General features: G+C 40.0%; 1 protein-coding gene across 1 annotated transcript in view; it reads left to right on the forward strand.

Moving 5' to 3' along the window:
- Positions 1-277: 277 nt before the first annotated feature.
- Positions 278-20945, forward strand: part of MPPED1 (metallophosphoesterase domain containing 1) — a 53043-nt gene continuing 32375 nt past the window's right edge. Inside the window, exons 1-2 of the mRNA XM_054399790.1 lie at positions 278-537; positions 5915-6096. Of these exons, the coding sequence (XP_054255765.1) occupies positions 386-537; positions 5915-6096 (334 nt within the window). The 5' untranslated portion in view covers positions 278-385. The remainder of the gene's footprint in view (positions 538-5914; positions 6097-20945) is intronic.

Consider the following 20945-nt stretch of genomic DNA (forward strand, 5'->3'; position numbering starts at 1 on the left):
CTGAATGGCTATTTTGTCTTTTGGAGTTGTACTAAATGTCTGAAATATTTGAGCAAGAAGTGTTCTTTAGCAAGTTTACTTCTGCTCCCTGCTTCCCACCCCTAACTTAAGTATGTTAATCAAATCTCTGAGTTCGATAGGTTTATGAGGAGTTTGTTGAGCTACGTCTTCATCTCTCCATATCTCCCCTTCATCTCACAATAAATAACAAAAATGCCAAACAGATTAACTGTCAAACAGTTAACGCTCCATCTCTTCAATCTGCTTTTAGGTTTTTCAGAGGAGTGTGTGCTGATTAGGTAAGGAGATGTCATGGTCTTCTTCAGTCGATGTAGGAAGATAGCGGCTATGATTGCCTGAAAAAGCCAATCCCTGTAGGACAAGCATGGCTTTCGCCCAGTCACACATTATGGCAGCTAGAAGACATCAGCACAGTAGACTCATAATTGAAGTGGATGAGTACAGCTCCAACCCCACACAGGCTTTCACATTCTACAACATTAACCAGGGTCGTTTTCAGCCCCCACATGTGCAAATGTAAGTATTACAGTTTTGTTATTGCTTTAGCACAGCCTTCTAAATTGTTATTGCCTTGTCGATGGTGTATTTGATGGACCAGTCAAAAAGAATTTAAAAAAACACTGTTTTTCTGCCTTTCTAATAACTATAATGATACAAAATCTGTCCAGTTGGAAAGTATTTTGTTAAGGGATAGAAGAGAGATCACTCGAGAAATAAGTGACAAGCAATGCTAATAAAGTAAGAAATGCTACAAGGACAATACTTTCTGCAATCTTAACAGTGTTTGTTTGCTTCATGTACTTGCTTATTGTTGTAAATAGCTGTTGAAAATACCAGGCCTCTATCTGTACAACACATACTGTTTCATTAGTTATATTACAACTACATACAAGGGCAAAAATCACATCAATAAATAAAATCACATCAATAAATAAAATAGTGTGGGCACCCATCCGACAACTTTCATACCATTGTGCCAAAGATGCCAAGTGCTTAAAGAGTAATTAATGTGTTTGTTTCTGACTTCTTATATAATGACAACATCAGTTAAATTAACAGCTCTGAATGATTTACTTCTAAAGTGGAGAATTATAATTACAAAATGAAACCTGCCATAAAGTTTAAAGCCAGAAGGAAGAGCCATTACAAATAAATTAAGTGTAAAATTCCGCTGTAAAATATTTTTATAGGGAATAAAAATGTCTCTACCATTTTATTGTGTTTATTAAAGAGATAAACAGCTTTATCTTTAGATCAGAGGGCTGGGTTTCATTTTTTTAAGGAAACTTTTTTTTCCTTTAGGAAACATTAACATTTTGGGTATTTAATATGATTTGAATATTTCAAACATAGGCTGTGATTTCTGCAGTTAAGAAGCTCAGCAGCTGTGACTACTCGAATACTATGTTTCTGTTTAGTGAATGCTTATGTACATCTTTGGCATAAATTAGGTATTATATTAAAAGTACCTGAAGACTAAGATATATACCAAGGTGGTGAGCAAACATTTTTTTGGGGGCAGTGTATTAGCTTATAGTCTCTGTTGGGGGGTTTTAGGTACTGTTGAAATGCAGACAGTAAAAGCAGATGAGTGTTAGCAGTGGGAAACATCCTTTGTTTATAGAGCTGGCAAATGGTATCAAAAGTACAAACAAAGAAATGTGCATTCAGAAATACTTTTATAAATAGAAATGCCAAATGCAGGTTGCTTTGTTTGTCAAGACTTAGCTATTTTTTGTGACTCTTCAGACAGGTCCTGGGCACTCATATATTTGTTCACTAATCTTAAAACCTGAGTGTTTTTTACACATGGCTAAAAAGGAGTCATTTATTAGTATCCACTTGGTACTCAACAATATGCTGTTTAAACTTCTAACCAGTAATAAATTGTATTACGAGAGGGCTTAGAAAATGAACTGCATGATAGAAGTTCAGCACCTAAGCAAGTAGCTGAAAATAAACTCTTAGAAAATAATTCCTCAGAAGTGTTTAGCAATCTCTCATGAATGATTAATACCATTGAAGAAACTTGTGCAAGTAAAAACCAGGCTAAATCAATGGGAACTTGTACTACAGTCTGTCCTATTCTTTTTACTGGTACAGAAATTGTAAATAATGTTTTTGAATACCAGCAAGATTGCTTTTGCCCTCCTACCAACGAATAGAATAGCAACAAAGGAGGGAAAAGTATACATAAAAAGTGTAACAAAAGCACCTTACAGTCATATAATTGTTAGGGGTGAAATCTTAGCCCTGCAAGTTTTGTTGTTAACTTCAGGGAGGTGAGGGCTTTGCCATGTCTTTGTGTATAGTTAAAAATACCAAGATTAGTAATGTTGCAGGCAATCATAAACACAGACCTCTTAAAATCCTGTTAAACCACAGGAGGCTTTCTTCCTCCTGAATTAATTTTGCAGCTCTCTCTTGAACCTCTGTGCAGTTTTATATTTCTTGTTTCACTTGTTAGTGCCCGTAGCTTGCAAACAGCCCTTTGCTAGCCCCATCGTCTTAGACTGGCAACCCTGTGCTTGTGAGGTGACTGAGTTGCCACTGACACGAAGGGTGATAAATTCTGCCAGTTTTCAAGCTCACCAGTTATTTTCTGGAAAGTTCCTGTCTTGCTTCTTTGTGAAACCACTGAAATCTGGTGTATAAACTAACCTCTCGCAGTGTTTTTGCTCTGAGATTTTTTTAACTTTGCTTTTTAATTTCTCTGCAATCTTCATACTAGTTTAAAGAAAAACAAAGGCATTTGCCCAAAAATAATTAGCAGACCTTTATTCCTCTGCTCATGTTGCAAGCAGTGCATTAGGTGTTGGTGTGACAGCTGCTGTGGGAATGTGTTACAAAAGAATATAGAGATCAAGCCTTCAGAAATTATTTCCTGTAACACAACTGAGATAGATTTGTGAAAGCTGACATATGTTTTTACCTGTATCTGACCTCAGTGCATATCCCTTCAACATGAAAAATCTCTGTCTCTTTTTTTTTTTTTTATTTTTGTTTTTGTTTGTATGATGCCTTTTTCCCATGAAAACTCTCTGGCCCATTGCTTCCTATTTAAAAGATACACATACCTCAGCAACCAGGGAAATGCTGTCCATATCTCCCTATCCCCGTTTTTCTTCAGAAAAAGCATGTGTATTATGTGCTGTGTGAGTTGCCATGGTAAGGCTGTCATTTTTTCTATTCAGCTTCAGAGGAGCAACATGTGAAATGCATGCTACTCCCCAACACTCAACTTACTGCTGTGCTGAGCTTTAAAACATTTCTGAAGGAGGAGCATCTGCTTTAAAGGCAGCCCTACCATGCAAAGTGAAAAAGGGGTATTTTAGAGAAGTCCATATCCTTATGTTGTGCCAGGTTGTATGCATAATTTAAAGCTGGCTGACTAATAGAACCTGTGACTCACTTTGGGAAATAATCAGAGCAATAATCAGAAATCACAGAAAACATCTGGTTGAAAGAGACCTCAAAGATCATCCAGTCCAACCTTTGACCCAGCACTGAAGGGTCAACACTAAACCATGTCCCTAAGAGCCAGTCCACACACTGCTTGAACACCTCCAGAGACGGTAACCCCACCACTGCCCTGGGCAGACCATTCCAATGTCTGATAACCCTCTCTGTGAAGAAATATTTCCTAGCATCCAGCCTGAACCTCCCTTGGTGCACCTTAAAGCCATTTTCTCTAGTCCTGGTGCTTGCCACCAAGGAGAAGAGGATGCCCCCTCCTTGCTCCAACCTCTTTTCATGGAGTTGTAGAGAGCAATGAGGTCTCCCCTCAGCCCTCTCTTCTCCGAAGAGGAGGCTCCAAATTAATTTACTGAACTGATGTTTAATTTTTCTAGCTTGAATGGCTGCAACAGTAGCCAGGGTCAGCTCCCCATTGTTTTTATCCAACCATCCCAGATCATTTTGTGGAGGAACTCCATGGACTGAGTGCACTACTCTTCACACAGCTTGCACTTTATCACAGGCTTCCCTCACTAATCTGAGCACTGCGATTCACCGCTCATGTTACTTTGCACCCCTGCTACCTCTACTCACCACTCACTCATGGAGCTTGGTCTGTGGCAGGTCTCTTCCCTTCTAAACAAAGGCCTTCTTAGTATGCAGTGGCAGTCATGCAGCTATGCTGTTTGAGATTATGACCTCCTATGCCTAACCTCCTCCTGCATCTAACTCTTTCATCTCCCCTTCTACATGTGCCTGTGGTGCTTTTGCAACATGCACACTCCTTCAGCTCTGTGTGGAGCGTTTGCAGCTGCTCTCTCTCAGGGTCCAAATGCTCCACCCCTTGTCACCCAAGTCTTAAAACTTTCAGTACATACTTGCTCACATATCCCACTACATAATGCTGGGTATTCATTAGGTATGATTTGATCCTAGCTGATTTTACTCCTTTTTACTCCTTTTTACTGGGACTTCAGAAGACCACTACAAGACACTTGTATTAAAAAAGGCTATTTATCAAGTGTTGCTGTAAAAAGCCCAGTACTCCTAGAAGAGTATAGGAGAGACAAGCACAGAATAATTTGTTCAAACTCCAATTTTGTAATTGTATTGTAGGAAATGCTAAGAACATCTTCTGTGTTTAACAAGTTTTGTAATGGTTTAAATGTTTTCTTTGCTCTCTCACTGATCTCGTGAAGTTAAAACCACCTCAGTTTACCTGTCTATACATTTCATAGAATTATTTGACCTGAGAAAAGATTGTGTAGTTAAAGGCTATTAGCTTATGTCTTTCAGGAAACAAAATACCTTTTGAAAATTTACCAAGTAAACAGGGATAGTATTACTAATAGCAAAGATATCTAACTTTTTTCCTGAGGTTATGAAAGTAAGCTTCTAAACTGAAGTACATCCAGCAAGGGACAGGAATATGTATTACATACTGCAGCAGTGAACCAAACTAATTTTCATCCTTTCAAAATCGATACTGTAAAAACAAAATAATTTGTAACAGTTCCTTATATCTCTTTGTTTTCTAGTGGACATAAATGTGTGTCTCTGGCTTTTTCATTGGATTCCACCAGAAGTCCCTAACCAGAATAGTAGATACGGCATAGCTGCATTTGCTTCTATGTGTTCTAACAAAATATGAATTGAGGACAAAAAGATTGAGTTGAAAATAAGTATTCCTCACATAGCAGAGAGGTGTTCTCTGCTTTTCCCTTCTAAATCATAAGTAAGCCTCATCAAATGGGGTCAGATCTTTTTGTTTTCTCAGCTTTGAATATCAAGATTGGGCTCTGAACAATGCAGCCTCACCCCTCACAGCATCTGATTTAATTTAGTATAATTAAGCCCAGAAAGTTGCCACATTTGTCCTGACAATAGTCGGGCTTGAACGTGCATTTACTGCTGTTGTCAGGAGAATTCTTATCTGGCCCTGCACTAACACACTGAACCATATCTCTAAAACGTGTTAATTAAATTTTCTGGAATTGTATAACTTGCAGGAAAAAAAGTTATAATTAAAAAAAAAGGCATTTAAATGTATTTATATATCTAAAACAAATCTTTTCCCTGTGTATAGTGTAATCATATTTAAACAATGAAACAGGATAGTACAACTCCTTTGAAATGGGCAATGCCTTTGATTTATTTGTAAGTATTTGTTTCAGAGTTACTGCCATAGTTCAATCTCTTTCCCTTAATCTGTTTAAATTAATCCTTCTACCCACCCAACATTGGAAATGTTGTGATGTGAACATCAAGGTTTTTTACACCTCCCATTAGTGTTAGGTTTGTCTTAATCTCTTCCATCAGAGGGATCTAGAAGTCTGTGTAATTTTTTGTAAAGGTACAATACGGTATTAGAATTGCAAAGCAGACACTAAGAATTACATAAGGACTTTATAACCTTGTTATGATGTGTTTCCTACAGGGTTGATCCAGTGCCCCATGATGCTCCCAAACCTCCAGGATATACAAGATTTGTCTGTATTTCTGATACTCACTCAAGAACTGATCCCATCCAAATGCCATATGGAGATGTGTTAATACATGCTGGTGACTTTACTGAGCTGGGACTTCCTAGTGAAGTAAAAAAATTCAATGAGTGGCTAGGTAGGTACTGAATTCTGTGTGGGTTTAAAAGTAAGTTTGTTTACTGGTTGTATCTGCCCCTTCTGCCTCCAAGTAAAAATCACGCGCTCAGAAATGATGAATATTAATTTGACTTTTAAATCTGAATGGCAATGAGCAGGAATCAGTTTGTTGGTTTGTGGTTTTTTTTTTTTTTACAAATATTTTTGCATTTTCCCAACTGAGCAAATAAGATTTGTGAGACTATTCATCTGTTCTGCCTTCACACTCTCAAGTGTACATTAAGCAGCTTCTTGGTGTTAGCAACAATTTAAGTCAGTAGGCCTTCAATGATTTACATAAAACCTCTTACATACATTGTTATGGCTTTGCTTCCTGCAAAAAAAGTTGTTGTGACTGAAAACATTTGTCTGTTTAACCCCGGAGGCTCATAGAAGTTTTTTTTTTTTTTTTCAATCTGAGGCTCAGCTGTACCACAGCGCTGAATTCCAAACAAAGCAAAACGTGTGCCTGTGGTTGCTGTCTTGGATGAAGCGGACCAGATGTAGATGCCTTCTGTAGGCAACTGTTGGCATTGTTAACTGAAATCCTGTTCCACTGGGCAAGAGAGTGGTGATTTACACATGCTTCTGCAATGTTTTGTATATGCTAAAAAAAAAAAAAAAAAAAAAAAAGACAGTGAAAATTGGAAAGCATGCACCGTATCCAGACAAAACCCCTGATCAGTATTGTTCCTGCAGCAGTGTGGATACCTTCATTTAGAATAAAAATGCGTTCTGAGAGTTAATTATCAAAAAGAAAAAGGGTGAGAGGAAATGAAAGAGTTGGAGAGAGAAAGGAGGCAGTTTAAGAGTAATGGATTTAAGTTTTGATGTTGATTTTTCTTTCCTGTAATCGATTTTTTTTTTTTTTCATTTTTCCTGTCTTGTTTTTTCTTTTTGCTACGTATTACAGCACTCCACGTTGGGAAGGCACACAGCAGACAGATGCATGTAGGCTGAAACTCAGTATTAAAAAAAAGTCAGTACTTAGCAATTTAAACAAATATTTGCTAGCAAATTATTTATCTGCAAGGCTGATAAATGCTTATTTGATTTTTAGAAACCCACTGATATGCCCTACATGAAATAATTACATTGCTCTGTGAAGATTAAGACAGGGACAGCATGTAAAAGCAACACTTTCATAGTGCCCTCACCCCTGTCTCTGTACCCAAATGGAACAGGCTGAAGGTAAAGGAGAAAGCAAATTTTCACCCCGTTTTATAGGTTGCTACCACATATAAAAATGTACTGCAAAAAAGATTATACAAGCCATATGGTTATCTCTTCTAAATAACACCCATTTTATTTATCTGCTGGTGTGGTGTGGTTTGGGATACAGCTAACAAGCAAGGATGGGGTCTACACACATTACTTGCTGTACAGTTTTTGTCTCCCTAGTTGTCCATCTGCCTCCCTGCTGGTCACAGCTGTATAGCATTCTGAAGTCCTTAAGCTAAAATCCTCTTCAGTATGGTAGGGAGATTTACCAAGGTATTTCTCTGATGGTCTCTTCATCACTTTTATTCCAAAAGGCAGCTTCATTTTCTGGCTTTCCAGGCACACTTCCAACTTCATGGTGGCGTGTGGTTTGAGAAAAGGTAATCTTGGTGGTTTGAGTGATGATTTTGCAAGAGCATCTTTGATGTATGCAAATTTAGCAAGTTAAAGTTTGGGGTTTTTTTCAGTTTCTTGGCAGTTTGAAAAAAATGGAAAATGCAACTTAATTTTTTAATTCGTTCTGGAAAATCCATCAGAAAACTAAATTAGATGCCACTATATAAGTTCATTCAGCTAGTATTTAAAGGTTTATTCCATTTCAAAACTGTCAACTCTTTTTCAGATTACAGTCAATAAGTTTTCAAAATGGAAACTGTATTTTCTTTAAATGAACAGTTTATCAACTCTTTCATACTTTTACTGTTTGCAAAGTTTGTAGAGAAGAAAAAAACATCAGAAATACTTGCTGATTTTTCATGTTGTTGTGAAAGGCACCAAACTCCAACGATTTTGATTTTTCTAGATAGCTGCTTCCAGTACCTGTCATGATGTTGCAACTTCCAAAGCCTTCCCAATCTTCTCTTGCTTTCTTGTCTTAACATTTTACTAGTTTCTTGAGAAAGTAATTGACAGACTCTGGCATGAGCTTTTACCTCCACTATGATTCTTACCAGTCGCTGGCCAATTTCCATGTCTTTTCCTTCAACCTATAGCACAGGACTTACCTTCCTATGTAGCTCATGTGTTCTGCATCAAATCTTGTTTTCTGCCATCATTAGGCTATAACTTTGTTTATGCCTTAGAAGACCAGCACTGGAGTGTTTGCTTGTTACACTTTGCCTTGATCTCAGTTTCCTCTTAGGCACCAGATAACAGTGCTATCAAACACTGGAATAGGCTTACTGGGGGAAAGTGGTTGAATCGTCATCACTGGTCATGTTTAAAAGAAGCAGAGATATGATGCTGAGGGACATAGTTTAGCACCAGACTTGGTTGAGTTAGAGAGTGGTTGAGTTGATGATCTTAAAGGTTTTTTTTCAACTGAAACAATATCCTACTCCTGCTTTTGCAGTGTGTCTTTGTCTAGCATTGATTCCTACCTTTTAGCTTTCTGCTCTGTCATACCTTCTTGGGTCTGTGCCACTCTGGTCTTTTGGCCTATTTCATCTTTTCAGGAGGCCTGTCAGCAAGTTTGGATTTTACCTTTCTGCTCCACATAAAATTTCTGTGCCTGTCTAATGCAAAGTGTATTTCACATTAACATCATTAGCTTTCAAGAACCTTATGGCTCTATCGAGCACATGCTCAAGTGTTGTGCTAATAAAGGCATGATGACTTGCTGAGTCATACCCTAAAATATGTTCTCTTTTTTAGGCTAATTATATGTGGGTACACAGGAAGGCCTATACCAGCTCAGGTAATACTCAAAGCTCTAGCCCAGTATTGTCTTTGACTATGGCTAGAGCCAAGGTGCTCTGCTTTGTCTGCCCCTTAGTTACTTTTATACTCTTTATCTTCTGAACCCTAAAACCCTCCATTTCATTAAACTTCAGTCTTTTCAGTAATTACTTGTTTTCTTTTACTTTCCTTTTTCTCAAAGCTCCCTCCCCCTTCTGAGGAGGGATTTGAAGTTTTCCTGGTGGCTAGGCTGTTGCCTATGGAGGAGATAAAGTCCAAGGACTTTTTGAGCCACAGCATTACCTTGTATTTAATACATGAATTTTTCTTCTCTGAGTTTTTCAGCTGGCATTTGAATCTCTGCAGATTGTGTGTGCTGACACAATCTTGCATCAGACTTCTGCAATGTGATGTGGATTGTGTGAAGAACTTTGCTTATTTTGTACTTGTAACTTACTAGTTCCATTTGGCATTTTGTAATACTGGAAGGGGCAAGTGAATAATGCCATTCTTTGTTATGCTTAAGAGTTTATAGGCTCTTCCTATATTTGCCTTTAAGATGTTTTCTCAGTCTGAGGACTATTTAGAAGTCCTTAAATGCCTTTTATCATACATGTCACACCTTGCACCTCTTTGCTCTGCACATGATCTGAGTAAACCACAGATTTAACTCCTGGCACAATGAAAATTCCTAGGTTTTTTGTTTGGTTTGGGTTTTTTTTTCCCTGTTTTCCTTTATAGTGTTGTGGATTGTTCTGATCTTATTTTTGATTATGACTGAACAATGAAATGACATTTTCATAAAATTACATACTCTATGAAATCTTTCCTAAATGGTAATACTAGTTGAGAACCCATTGGTGTGTATCTATAGTTGGTATATTTTTTCCAGCACTTGAATTATTCTGCATAAATTTATATTCAGTTTCATCTGTCCTCTTATTGCTCAGTCATGCAGTATCATGATGAACTTTTGCAAATCAAATTTCTATTTTGCTACGCTTATTCAGGGTAGCTTAAAAAAAAGGGGGGGAGGGAGTGGGGGGGGTGGAGAAAGGGATGAATAGCCAGTCTATAAAACTTGCCAGTGGTGCCAATCTGGCTGTTTCACTCCAGTCTTTTCCCAAATTGGCCTTTCTCCTGTTTTTATGTTTGATCTTTTCCTCTGTTTACCTAGATCCTTCTGTAACTGTGTTTTTCTTCCAAATTTGAGACTCCAGTTTTGGAGAATCATCAAAAATGAAGTACAGAATATGTATTGTGGTGGGCCAAATGGAAGGCAGTGGGGCCAGTGAAACTTTCTGGGGACATTACAAGGATGCATGATATGACAGCTTTGAACTTACGCTAATTTTCCAGAATGTCCAGGAGATTTTAATGGCATTCCTTTAAACAGCCAAAAGTAATTTGCAGGAATTGTTTCTAAATAACATGGACCTGTTGGAGCACGTCCAGAGGGAGGGCCATGAAAATGATCAGCTGGATGGAAAGCCTCTCCCATGAGAAAGAGTGGGAGGATTGGAGTTGTTTAGCATGGAGAGGAGGAAACTCGGGGGGAGTTCTTTCAGTACATAGAGGGCTCATAAGAAGGATGGTGAAAGATTTTTTTTTTTTTTTTTTTACCACAGCCTGTAGTGACAAGACAAGGGGCAGCAGTTCTAAATGTACCCTCTTTCAGCTTAAACTGGATATTATGGGGTTTTTTTTCATATGAAGGTGGAAACACACTGGAATGGGTTGCCCAGAGAGGTTGTGGATGTCCCATCTTTGAAAATGTTCAAAGTCAGGTTGGGTTTGAGCAACCTGATCTAGTAAAAAATGCCCCTACTCATGACTGGGGGGTTGGATTAAATGTCCTTTCCAAACCTTTCCATAACTGTATGTAATCAAGGCTAGATAAGGTGTATTGTATCATAAGATAATCTCAAGCTCACTATGCAGTGTGTGGCTTTCCTTGGCCTCTTGCTTTTTCATTATTTTGGGGTTTGTTATGTATTGCCTACCTGCATATAAATCAAATGGTTGTAGGACAAATGCAAAGACACATGTCCTGCTTTAGTGCACTCATCAAATAATGACTTCAAAACCATCTCTACTTTTTGTCTCCCTGATTGTTGGCACTAGAAATTTCCGGCTTGGCTCAGTTCTCTTGTAATTCCCTTCGCTCAAGTCTGCAATATTGTTTCCAAATTACGTGTGCTCCAGGAAGAACGCTCTGTCACCCTGAGCTTGTAGGTTACTTTCCTGGAAATGTAACTAAATAGCTGTCCTGTGATAGAAACTGCCACAGGTAGTTCTGTCTTGCAGCTAAGAATGATCTTTTGTGCATGGATTGGAAAGGTTACTTAAACTGACACATTTTGTAATACATTACCCTTGTTTCAGTGTGCTCACTTGGTATTTTCCAATGTCATGGATAGTCTCCCTATTTGAATTTTGAGTTCAACCGAAAGTTGAAATAGAAACTAGAAGGTGGTTGCATTGTAGTGGAAAACAATAATCAGCTCTTCATAGCATTTTCCAGAAAAATGTAATCTCACCTGCATGTTGTACTCACAGGCATAAAAATAATTAAATTGACACACGCTTCAGGAAGTCACCTGGGCAGATCCCGCTCAAAAGATGACATTGCAATTGCCTGCTGAAAATATTTTAAAGAGTGAAGATGCCTTTCCAGCTATAGTAACTAGCACTGGTGGAATCATCTGTTTCTAGTATTAGATTGTAGAACAAAATCAGAACACTGTCCCTACTTTTAAGTTCTTAATAAAAAAATGAAAGGTCTTCAGACAGCCTGAAAGACTAGGCTTAGCTTTACTTTTGCTTTAATATTCAATCTTTCCAAATGAGGGTAGTTATTTTTCTTTCTTTCTTAACAGGTATTTTATATTTTTAGGTTCAATAATGTTCACATTTAAAAGAGATTAAAATTGTGTTAAAGATGAAAGCAAATCAGCTTCAGAGCAGCAAAAGAAAATTAGAATTTCTAAATTGTAGTCATGCCATTTTGACCATCGGTAATTACACTATTTTAATGTTAATGTAGAAACCCCTTGAAAGAAGTATTTAAGCACTAATTGTCTATTTACTAAAGAATGGCTTTGGAAATGCAGTGAAAAACATTGAGCTGTGTAGGGATTTAGAACAGATGTCATTTTAAAAAGACTGGGCATATTTTAAAAAGTGTTGTTTTTTAGTGCATTTCTTAAATGCATGATGGCTCAGATCCGTTTGGTACATCTTAAGGCTCAGACAGTACGGCACACCGAAGTGCACTGCAAGATGCTTTTCTAGTATTTCATAGAATCATAGAATCAAGAAGGCTGGAAGAGACCTCAAAGATCATCGAGTCCAACCTGTCACCCTAAACCTCATGACTATCTAAACCATGACACCAAGTTCTGGGGAGTTAGTATTTCCTGAAGACTTCTGAATGTTAGGCTGGCTCCTGGGTGTCGCAGGGAATGTTTAAGCTAGATGCCTGTATTGGGAGGATAACGCAGAAGAACTGTTTTCCAGGTATGCCTCCCATGCTAGTGGTGAGAAACTGTAGGAGCATTAGATACTGAAGGATGTTTCCTTCGTTCCCTCTCTCTGAGCACATGTACGCTTTGGGAGATTTTCTGCACTTTGTGCTAATATTGCAGTTGTTTCTTTCCACTGATGGAGAGTGGAAAGTACCAGACTTCAAGATTCTGCTCACCTAACAACATTCTGTTATTTTAACAAATACTGGGATCCCTGACCCCCAAAATAAGGAAGTGAGTCTTATGCCAGACAAGCAAGGAGGTGTATCTTTAGGAGGGCAGTGCAGCCTCGAAGTGCAGAAAGCAACCAGGGAACTGAAAGATACAGGCTATGATTCTGTGAACTGTCATTGCCTCTGGCAGAGATGCTTGAAAGAACCTGAGGAATACAGTGAAAAAAACTCTAGTTAGTAGTCTTCTTCAGATTTGACAGTCTCTTCATTGTTCCCTCTTGTAAAGTTGTGAAAATGATGCTTGATTCACCTACTACATGAATGTGTTGGAGGATTACTTATTCTCAGCACAGTGCTTTGAATGCCTATTGCAAAGCACTACACACAAACATTAAACATTGTTATTAGTGCCTTGTACCTTGTATGCTGACATGGCACACAGCTCTTTGTAGTCTTCCCTTTCAGAAGGTGACAACTGGGAGACACTGAAAACACCTTTGTGGGATCTGAATATCTGAATAGCAATCTCTGTTAGTGTGCAGTGATCCATACAGAAAGTCTAAAATATTTTCCTCTTACTCTCTAACACACTTCCCTATCTCCTTAGCTTTCATTGTCCCCAGATACAGGCTATAAATGAGAAGTACAATATTCTGAAGGGCAGAAAGCTGTTGTTGAAATTTATCTCTTCAAAAAAGTGTATTATTTAAACCTGTAACTACACCAGGAAGTGGAAAAAAAAAAAAAGAAAAGACTGGCAAAAATGGACCTTGTGGCTTGCATAGCCATCAGTAAGGGGACATATCAAAGGAAGACACCATCTAGGCAAACCTTGCAGTCTTACCATTTTCTAGGTGTCTGGTACTGACCGCTAGTGGATAGAAGGTACAGAGCTATGTAATCTTTTGGCTTGACTCACTACAGCTGCTCTTAGTTTGTAGCAGGCATTGCGTTGGTTCTGCATAATTACAGGGTAATTAAATAAATCAGGGTACAAGGAAGCCACTTTTCCTTTAGAAGTAATTTTCGGCCCAATATTATACATGTGTGTGGATTCATATACAACATAATATACCAAAGAGCCTAAATTAGAATAGTGGCAGATATTTTTTAGTTTGGTTTGCTTTTATGTACTTTAAGAAATCCTATTTTTCACATGTGAACAGTATTGTATATGTTTGCTGGTTTAATGTTTGATGTAATTACTGGCTTTTTCAATGCAAGAACATGTAGAGCCAGCAGGTTACAGATGACTTAGGAGGGAATGTTCATTTACAATGTTATTCCAGATTACACACCATACAAAAAGTATGTTAATGTGAATTTCCCAGACATCAGCCCCAGTGTTTAAACACAGAACTGTCAAAGAGATGCTAAAAAGCAATCTGAGACAGTTATGCGGTCTTTTTACTATATCACTCACTGCTGTATTCTAAAAGGTTGAAGTGAGAGGGGAAAAAGCATTAAGTAGACACTTACATGATTGTCACTGCTTTTAATGAATGCTGAAAATTCTGCTCAGTACAATACCAGGAGAGAAGCAAAGAACATCTGCTTGTACAAGTTTGCATTTATATTGATGAAGTTGCAAGCTGATAACAAATGTAAGCTGCACAGGAGGTCACTGGTTGATAATGATGCCTAACCTCAAGCAAGAGTACAAGAGGAGCTTGAAGTATAAATATCATGCATTTGCTTTTAAGTTTTTTGCCATGTTGATCTAATTTACAGAGAAGAAAACTTGCTGATGGAATGGGTTGTAAGCAGACAGTATGCTACTCTCAGCAAACTCAGATGCAGACAAATAGCAAACAAAGGCACATGTTCAATCCTTTTATTGTGCAGTTTGTAGTTCAAATACAAAATTACCCAGTATTTCAAGTTACTTTGTAAGAACTATGTTCACTATAAAAAGGACCTGCTGTAGGCTAGAAGTTAAGAATTCATCATAGAATCATAGGATGGTAAGGGTTGGAGGGGACCTCCAGAGTTCATCAAGTCCAACTCCCCTGCCAAAGCAGGATCATTTAGGACAGGTCACACAGGAATGCATCCAGATGGGTCTTGAAAGTTTCTAGAGGAGACTTCCCAACCTCTCTGGGCAGCCTGCTCCAGTGCTCTGTCACCCTTACAGAAAGAAGTTTTTCCTCATGTTGAGGTGGAACTTCCTTGTGTTCCAGTTTGTATCTGTTGCCCATTGTCCTATCACTGGGCACCACTGAAAAGAAACTAGCACCACCTTCTTGATGCCCACCCTTCAGATATTTCTAAATGTTAATAAGATCTCCTCAGTCTTCTCCAGAGTAAGCAGTCCCAGATCTCTCAGCCTTTTCTCATCAGACAGATGTTCCAATTGCTTAATCATCCTCATAGCCCTCTGTTGGACACTCTCTGGTATATTGCTGTCCCTCTTGAACTGGGGAGCCTCTTGAACAGTTAGACAGTAGGACCCCCTGGGAAAGAATCCTCAGGCACAGGGGAGCAGAGGAGAGCTGGCATATCTTTGAGGACGTTATCCTTAGAGTGCAAGAGCTCTTGATCCCTGTGTGTAAGAAATTGGGAAAGGAAGCATGGCTGAATAACCTCCTGTTGAAAGTAAAGAGTAAGAGGGAACTGCATGGACTGTGGGAGCAGGGACAGGTAGCCTGGGAGGAGCACAGGAGCAGTGCCTGGTCGTGTAGACATGAGGTTGGAAGGCCGAGGCACGTCTGGAGCTGAACATGGCAAGGGATGCAAAGTATTACAAGAAAGGCTTCTACAGGTACATCAACCAGCAAAGGAAGGTTAAAGAAAGCCTTTCCCCACTGAGGAGTGATCATGGAGCGCGGGTGTCAACAGATGAGGAGAAGGCTGAGGTACTCAGTAGCTTTGCCTCACTCTTCGCTGGCAGTCTTGCTGATGGATCACCACATGACACCCATTTTTAAAAAGGGTGAAAAAAGAGGACCCTGGAAATTACCAAGTGGTCAGCCTCACCTCTATGCCTGGGAAGATCATGGAACAGACCCTCCTGGAAGCTATACTGGAACACATGGAGGACAGGGAGGTGATTCCAGATAGCCAGCATGGTTTCACCGAGGGCAAGTCATGCCTGACCAACCCAGTGGCTTTTTGCAATGGTGTAACTACATCAGTGGAGAAGGGAACAGATGTCATCTATCTGGACTTTTGTAAAGCCTTTGACAGTTCCCCACAACATCCTGTTTTCTAAGCTGGAGAGATACGGATTTGATAGGTGAGCTGTCCAGTGGTAAGGAGTTGTTTGGATGATTGCATACAAAGGGCAGTGGTCAATGGCTCAATGTCCAGATGGAGACAGGTGACAAGTGGTGTCCCTCAAGGCTCTGTATTGGGACCAGTCCTGTTAAGTATCTTTATCAATGATATACAGCAAGATTAAGTGCACCCTCAGCAAATTTGCTGGTGATAGCAAGCTGAGTGGCGTGGTTGACAAGACTGAGGGATGGGATTGAGAGGGCCCTGGACAGGCTGGAGATACGGGCTGAGGAGAATCTCCTGAGGTTCAATAAGGCAGAATGCAAGGTCTTGCACCTAGGTTGGGGCGATCCTTGATATCAGTGCAGGCTGGGGGCTGAAGAAATTGAGAGCAGCCCTGCAGAAAGGACTTGGGGGTACTGGTGGACAAGAAGCCAGACATGATCCAACAATGCACACTTGCAGCCCAGAAAGCCAGTCATATCCTGGGCTGCATGAAAAGAAGTGTGGCCAGCAGGTCAAGGGAGGTGATTCTGCCACTCTGCTCTGCTCTGGTGAGATGTCACCTGGAGTACTGTGTCAAGCTTGGGAGCCCTCAGCATAAGAGAGATATGGTCCTGCTGGAGTGGGCTCAGAGGAGGGCCACAAGGATGACCAGAGGGCTGGAGCACCTCTCCTACAAAGACAGGATGTTCAGCCTGGGGAAGAGAATGCTCTGGGGAATCCTTATAGCAGTATTTCTGTATCTGAAGGGGACTTAGAGGAAGGTTGGGGAAGGACTTTTCAGGAGGTCTTTTAGCAATAGGACAAGGAGCAATGGTTTCAAACTGAAGCAGGGTAGATTTAGGTTAGGCGTAAGGAGGAAGGTCCTCTGTTTATCACAATGAGAGTGACAGAATACTGGAACAGTTTGCCCAGGGCTGTGGTTGAGGCCCTGTTCCTGGAGACATTCAAGATCAGACTTGATGTTGCCCTGGGCAGCCTGATCTAGTTGGAGGTGGACCCTGCTGACTGCAGGGGGTTTGGACAAGATGACCTTTGAGGGTTCCTTCCAGCCCAATGCAATCTGTGAATCTGTGAATGTTGGTGCACAAATCAAACAAAAGATCAAATCAAAACTTTTGATCAAACTTTCAGAGGAGGTCTTGCCATAATTGACAAAGACTCCATGTCTGTAGTTAAGTTGGTAAGATGATAATATCATTGGGCTATATATAAGCCAAATGTGATATCTCAGGCATCTTGATAGTAAAATAATATTAAAGTGTAATAAATTAGGAGATTAGGAGCAGAATTTTTTGTGTGATGAATTGGTCTAGAAGCAGAACCACTGCTGCTTGACTTCTTGGATTTTGTCTTGTAGACCTTCTGTGGGTTCTTAGATGTGTCATAGGATGAAATGTAAGGTGTCTCATTTCTGTCAGACCTCTCTTTCAAAATTACTTTCAGGAAACTCAAGGGAATGTAATTCTCTTTGAGGTCTTCTGCTGAATATAATAAGTGTTTTTGAAAATGCCCCAAAGATTCAAAAGGGATATGTAGACAGGCATACAGAAGTCTAAAGCATTGTACTTACAGAAGTGTTTTGTTTTGTTTTGGGTTTTTTTGGTAAGAAAAAGATACACTTGGCTAAAACTGCCAGCATTTTGCTGCATATGGGTGGAGATAACAAAAAGGGAAGGAGAGGGGAAAATGAAGCAGGAAAGATGTAGAATCGTGTAGCAGAGAAGAACAACAAGGAAGGGAAAACTCTTTCATCCCTTGTTAAGACAGAGGCTGAAAGAGTAGATGGTGGCTTGGAGCCCCATTCCAAATTGGCAGAAAGGAACAGTTGCATGTGGCCTGAAAGAGGAAGCCCTGAAGCTCAGAGCTGAATTTGAGCCAGTGTGTTTCTGATGGAATTTTGATATGTGAACGTTTATGTTGATTCCAAATCCAAATAGGACGAAGTGCTTAGAGATTGATTATGGGGGAAGTAATTTTAATTTCTTGCGAGTTTGATATTATGGGAGGAAAAAACCCTTGTTTTAGAAAAAAAAAGTGGACTTTTGCTTAGAAATTAAATTTTTTATTCACCCAAAAATATTTTAAACTGACAATTTAGCTCGTTTTGTTTCCTTGGTAATGTCAGAATTGGCACATGAATTTCCAAATATATCCCATCCCATTCCATCCAAGTGGTATTTTAATAATACAGAAAACCATTTGGGTAAAATTTGTTTTCGACCAATTCTAGTTGTAGTTTATCTCCAGGTAATAAAGATATTTTAGCAGAAGCTTCTCAGGGGTGAGGGACAAGGAGGATTCCTGGTCTTTGGGCAAAAATCACTTATTTAGTCTCATCAAAATAAGAGCTCAGGAGAAAAATGTGACTTCCCCCCAAATTCATAACTTTTTTTTTTTCCTTCCTGTTTTAAAATACATCTTTGACTCCCATAGCATATGTTCTTACATGTGTTTCTTGGCACTCCTGAAGGGCAGATCTATTTCTTACATGCTTGCTGCCTTAGTTTTACTGGGGAATGAGTTTTGTCCTGGATATGCACGCAGAATTCCTGTGACAGCCATAAATTTTCTTTAATATCTTTGTGTACATAGAGTTCCTCTATTAGTACCAAGTTTGCTACCTGCCCACCAGGAAAGCCATATGCTAGCATCAAATGTTAATTGGCTATCGGGTACTTAGTCCTGCTCATCCGCTAAATGGATAGAAGGAGAAAGTGACACCAAAGTTAATGATGGCACGTACTCCCTAGTCCTGTTCAATTGCTTGGCTAGCATGGGTTTGTTCCATTACAATCACAACATGAGATGTGTTGCAGACACTATACAATTCTTGCTTGTTTTCCAGTGTAGACTTACAGAAACCAACCATTGGATAAAATGGAGGGGACTCTCTGGAGGTCATCCACTCCAACCTCCTGTCCAGAGCAGGCCTAGTTCGAGCAGGCTGTTTGGGGTCTTGTCCATTTGAATTTAGAATATCTCCAAGGGTGGAGATTTCACAGCTCCTCCGAGTACCTCTTCCACTTTTTTACCATCCTCAAGCTAAAATTAGTTCCTTATGCCATGTTCCCACTTGTGTCAGTTACCCTTTGGATCTGCATGCACCTCTGGAAAGAACTTAGCTCCTCTGGTTTCATTGCTACTACTAAAGGCCAGGATGTCCTTGGCTGTCTTTTCTGGAAAGAGAGTGCTGAGTCTTGTTGAATGAATTTACTCCATCCTAGGTGCAGGACTTTGCATTTGAGGAAGTTTATGAGGTTCCTGCTAGCCCATCCAGTGCTCTGCCTTATCCACAGAGCCAGTCGTCTCCTTGTAGAAGGCAGTGGCATTAGTTAGATATGGTTTACTGTAGTTACATCAATGATGACTGTCCCTAGTCACTTTCTTGACCTTCATGTCCCTGGAAGATAATTTCATGGGAGATTTGTTCTCTAATTTTCCCAGGCCTGCTGTGAGACTTCATGGTTCCCCAGATTCGTCTTCTTGCCTTTCTTGAGGATGGGTGAGAGGTTTGCCTTTTTCTAGCCACTGGGAACTTCCCCCCCTAACTTTCCAAAGGTGATAGGCCTGTAATAGACAGTTAATAGGCTTGTGTCCTTCTGTTGCAGCACTCCAGTCAGATGAGCTGTCTCACCATGTTGCCATAATTTTGGAGGTGTCACAGCTCTCCAATGTGCATGGACTTCTTCCTCCTGGTTGTACATCCTGTGTGCATGTGTACAAGAGGAGCCCCAGTCAGGGTACTTTTAGGAGGGTAATGCAAGAGGCTTTTCCCTCCTGTTGTCCATCAGCTGCTTCCTTACTGCCTCCATGCCTTCTCTTAAAAGCTGGATAACTCCTCCCCAGCACACTTAAGAGTCTTCCTGCTGTATTAGTGAACCTATTGGCAAAGACACTCTTGCCCTGGTTTGTCAGGGGAATGCCATCCTTATGCAGTAGTCCTGGTGCTTCAAAAATTTGTAGAAGCTGGAGCCCTGCTTTCAGGACCAGCCACACAGCATAGTGCTGGCAGTGGGGTGCATCCATACTGGGAAGAAAAAGGGTTGGCAAATGAAAACATTAGCCAGTGCCTTTACTAAGGCTTGTTTTCAGGGAATTTGTAAAGGGACCCACAGCAGTGAGTACGGTGTAGCCACTGCTGTCTTTGGTAAGAATCTGCAAAATGCAGTTGTTAGAAGCAGCCACAAAAACCTGCACGAGTGGGAGCTCAACAATCTCAGCACAGTCTGGTTTTGTTTAACAAGGGACAGGAAATGTGTCTGCTGTCTTTCTACTCAGCTTGTCATTAGCACGCACTAGCAGGTGTGGGAATAAGCTAGTTCTGATCAAGAGCTGGTGGCACAAAAAGTAATGGAAAAGTGGTTGTTCTAAAGCTGTGCACACATGAAGTGTAGCTATGCAACAGTTCCTGGACTGTGCACTCTTGGGGAGGTTGGTCCTAGCCAAGGACCAAGCCAGGGCTTCAAATTGTGCTGTGGTTCGTGCCTAGATTTTGGATTCCATGTGTTTGTGTTGGAAGGGCATAATGGAATAAGAAAATAGGGGACAGTTTAAAAAATAACATACAAACAAGGAAAAGTAACAAGTTGTAGGTCAGAAGCATGAAACAGTTGCTGCTTTAAGGTAGTTTTCAGGTAAATACAGACACTGCTAGTGTTTGGTGGATCTTAATTGTATAAAAGGCACTTGAAACATTCAGCATTTCTTAGGATTGTGCTGACAGACCATGTTGGAGTGTAGTCCTGCTGCAGTAAGGTGGTGTTGGTCCCTCTGAGGTCAGTGGTTGGAGGACCATGCTTCAGTGCAAAGAGATGTTTACCATTCGGTGTTGATTGCATGTGGACTGCATTGAACATTGGTAAGTATGAATCACACTAGAAGCAAGGGGAAAGTTGTAATCAGTGTGGTCTGGTAGCTGAGGGTCTTCACCTGCAGTTGCTGAACTGATGTCTTACACATACACTTCATGACAGCAGTGCCCAGCCAAGAACAGGGTTTCAAAGATCTAT

The sequence above is a fragment of the Indicator indicator genome, chromosome 3 (genome assembly GCF_027791375.1).
Source record: "Indicator indicator isolate 239-I01 chromosome 3, UM_Iind_1.1, whole genome shotgun sequence".
Taxonomy (NCBI): domain Eukaryota; kingdom Metazoa; phylum Chordata; class Aves; order Piciformes; family Indicatoridae; genus Indicator; species Indicator indicator.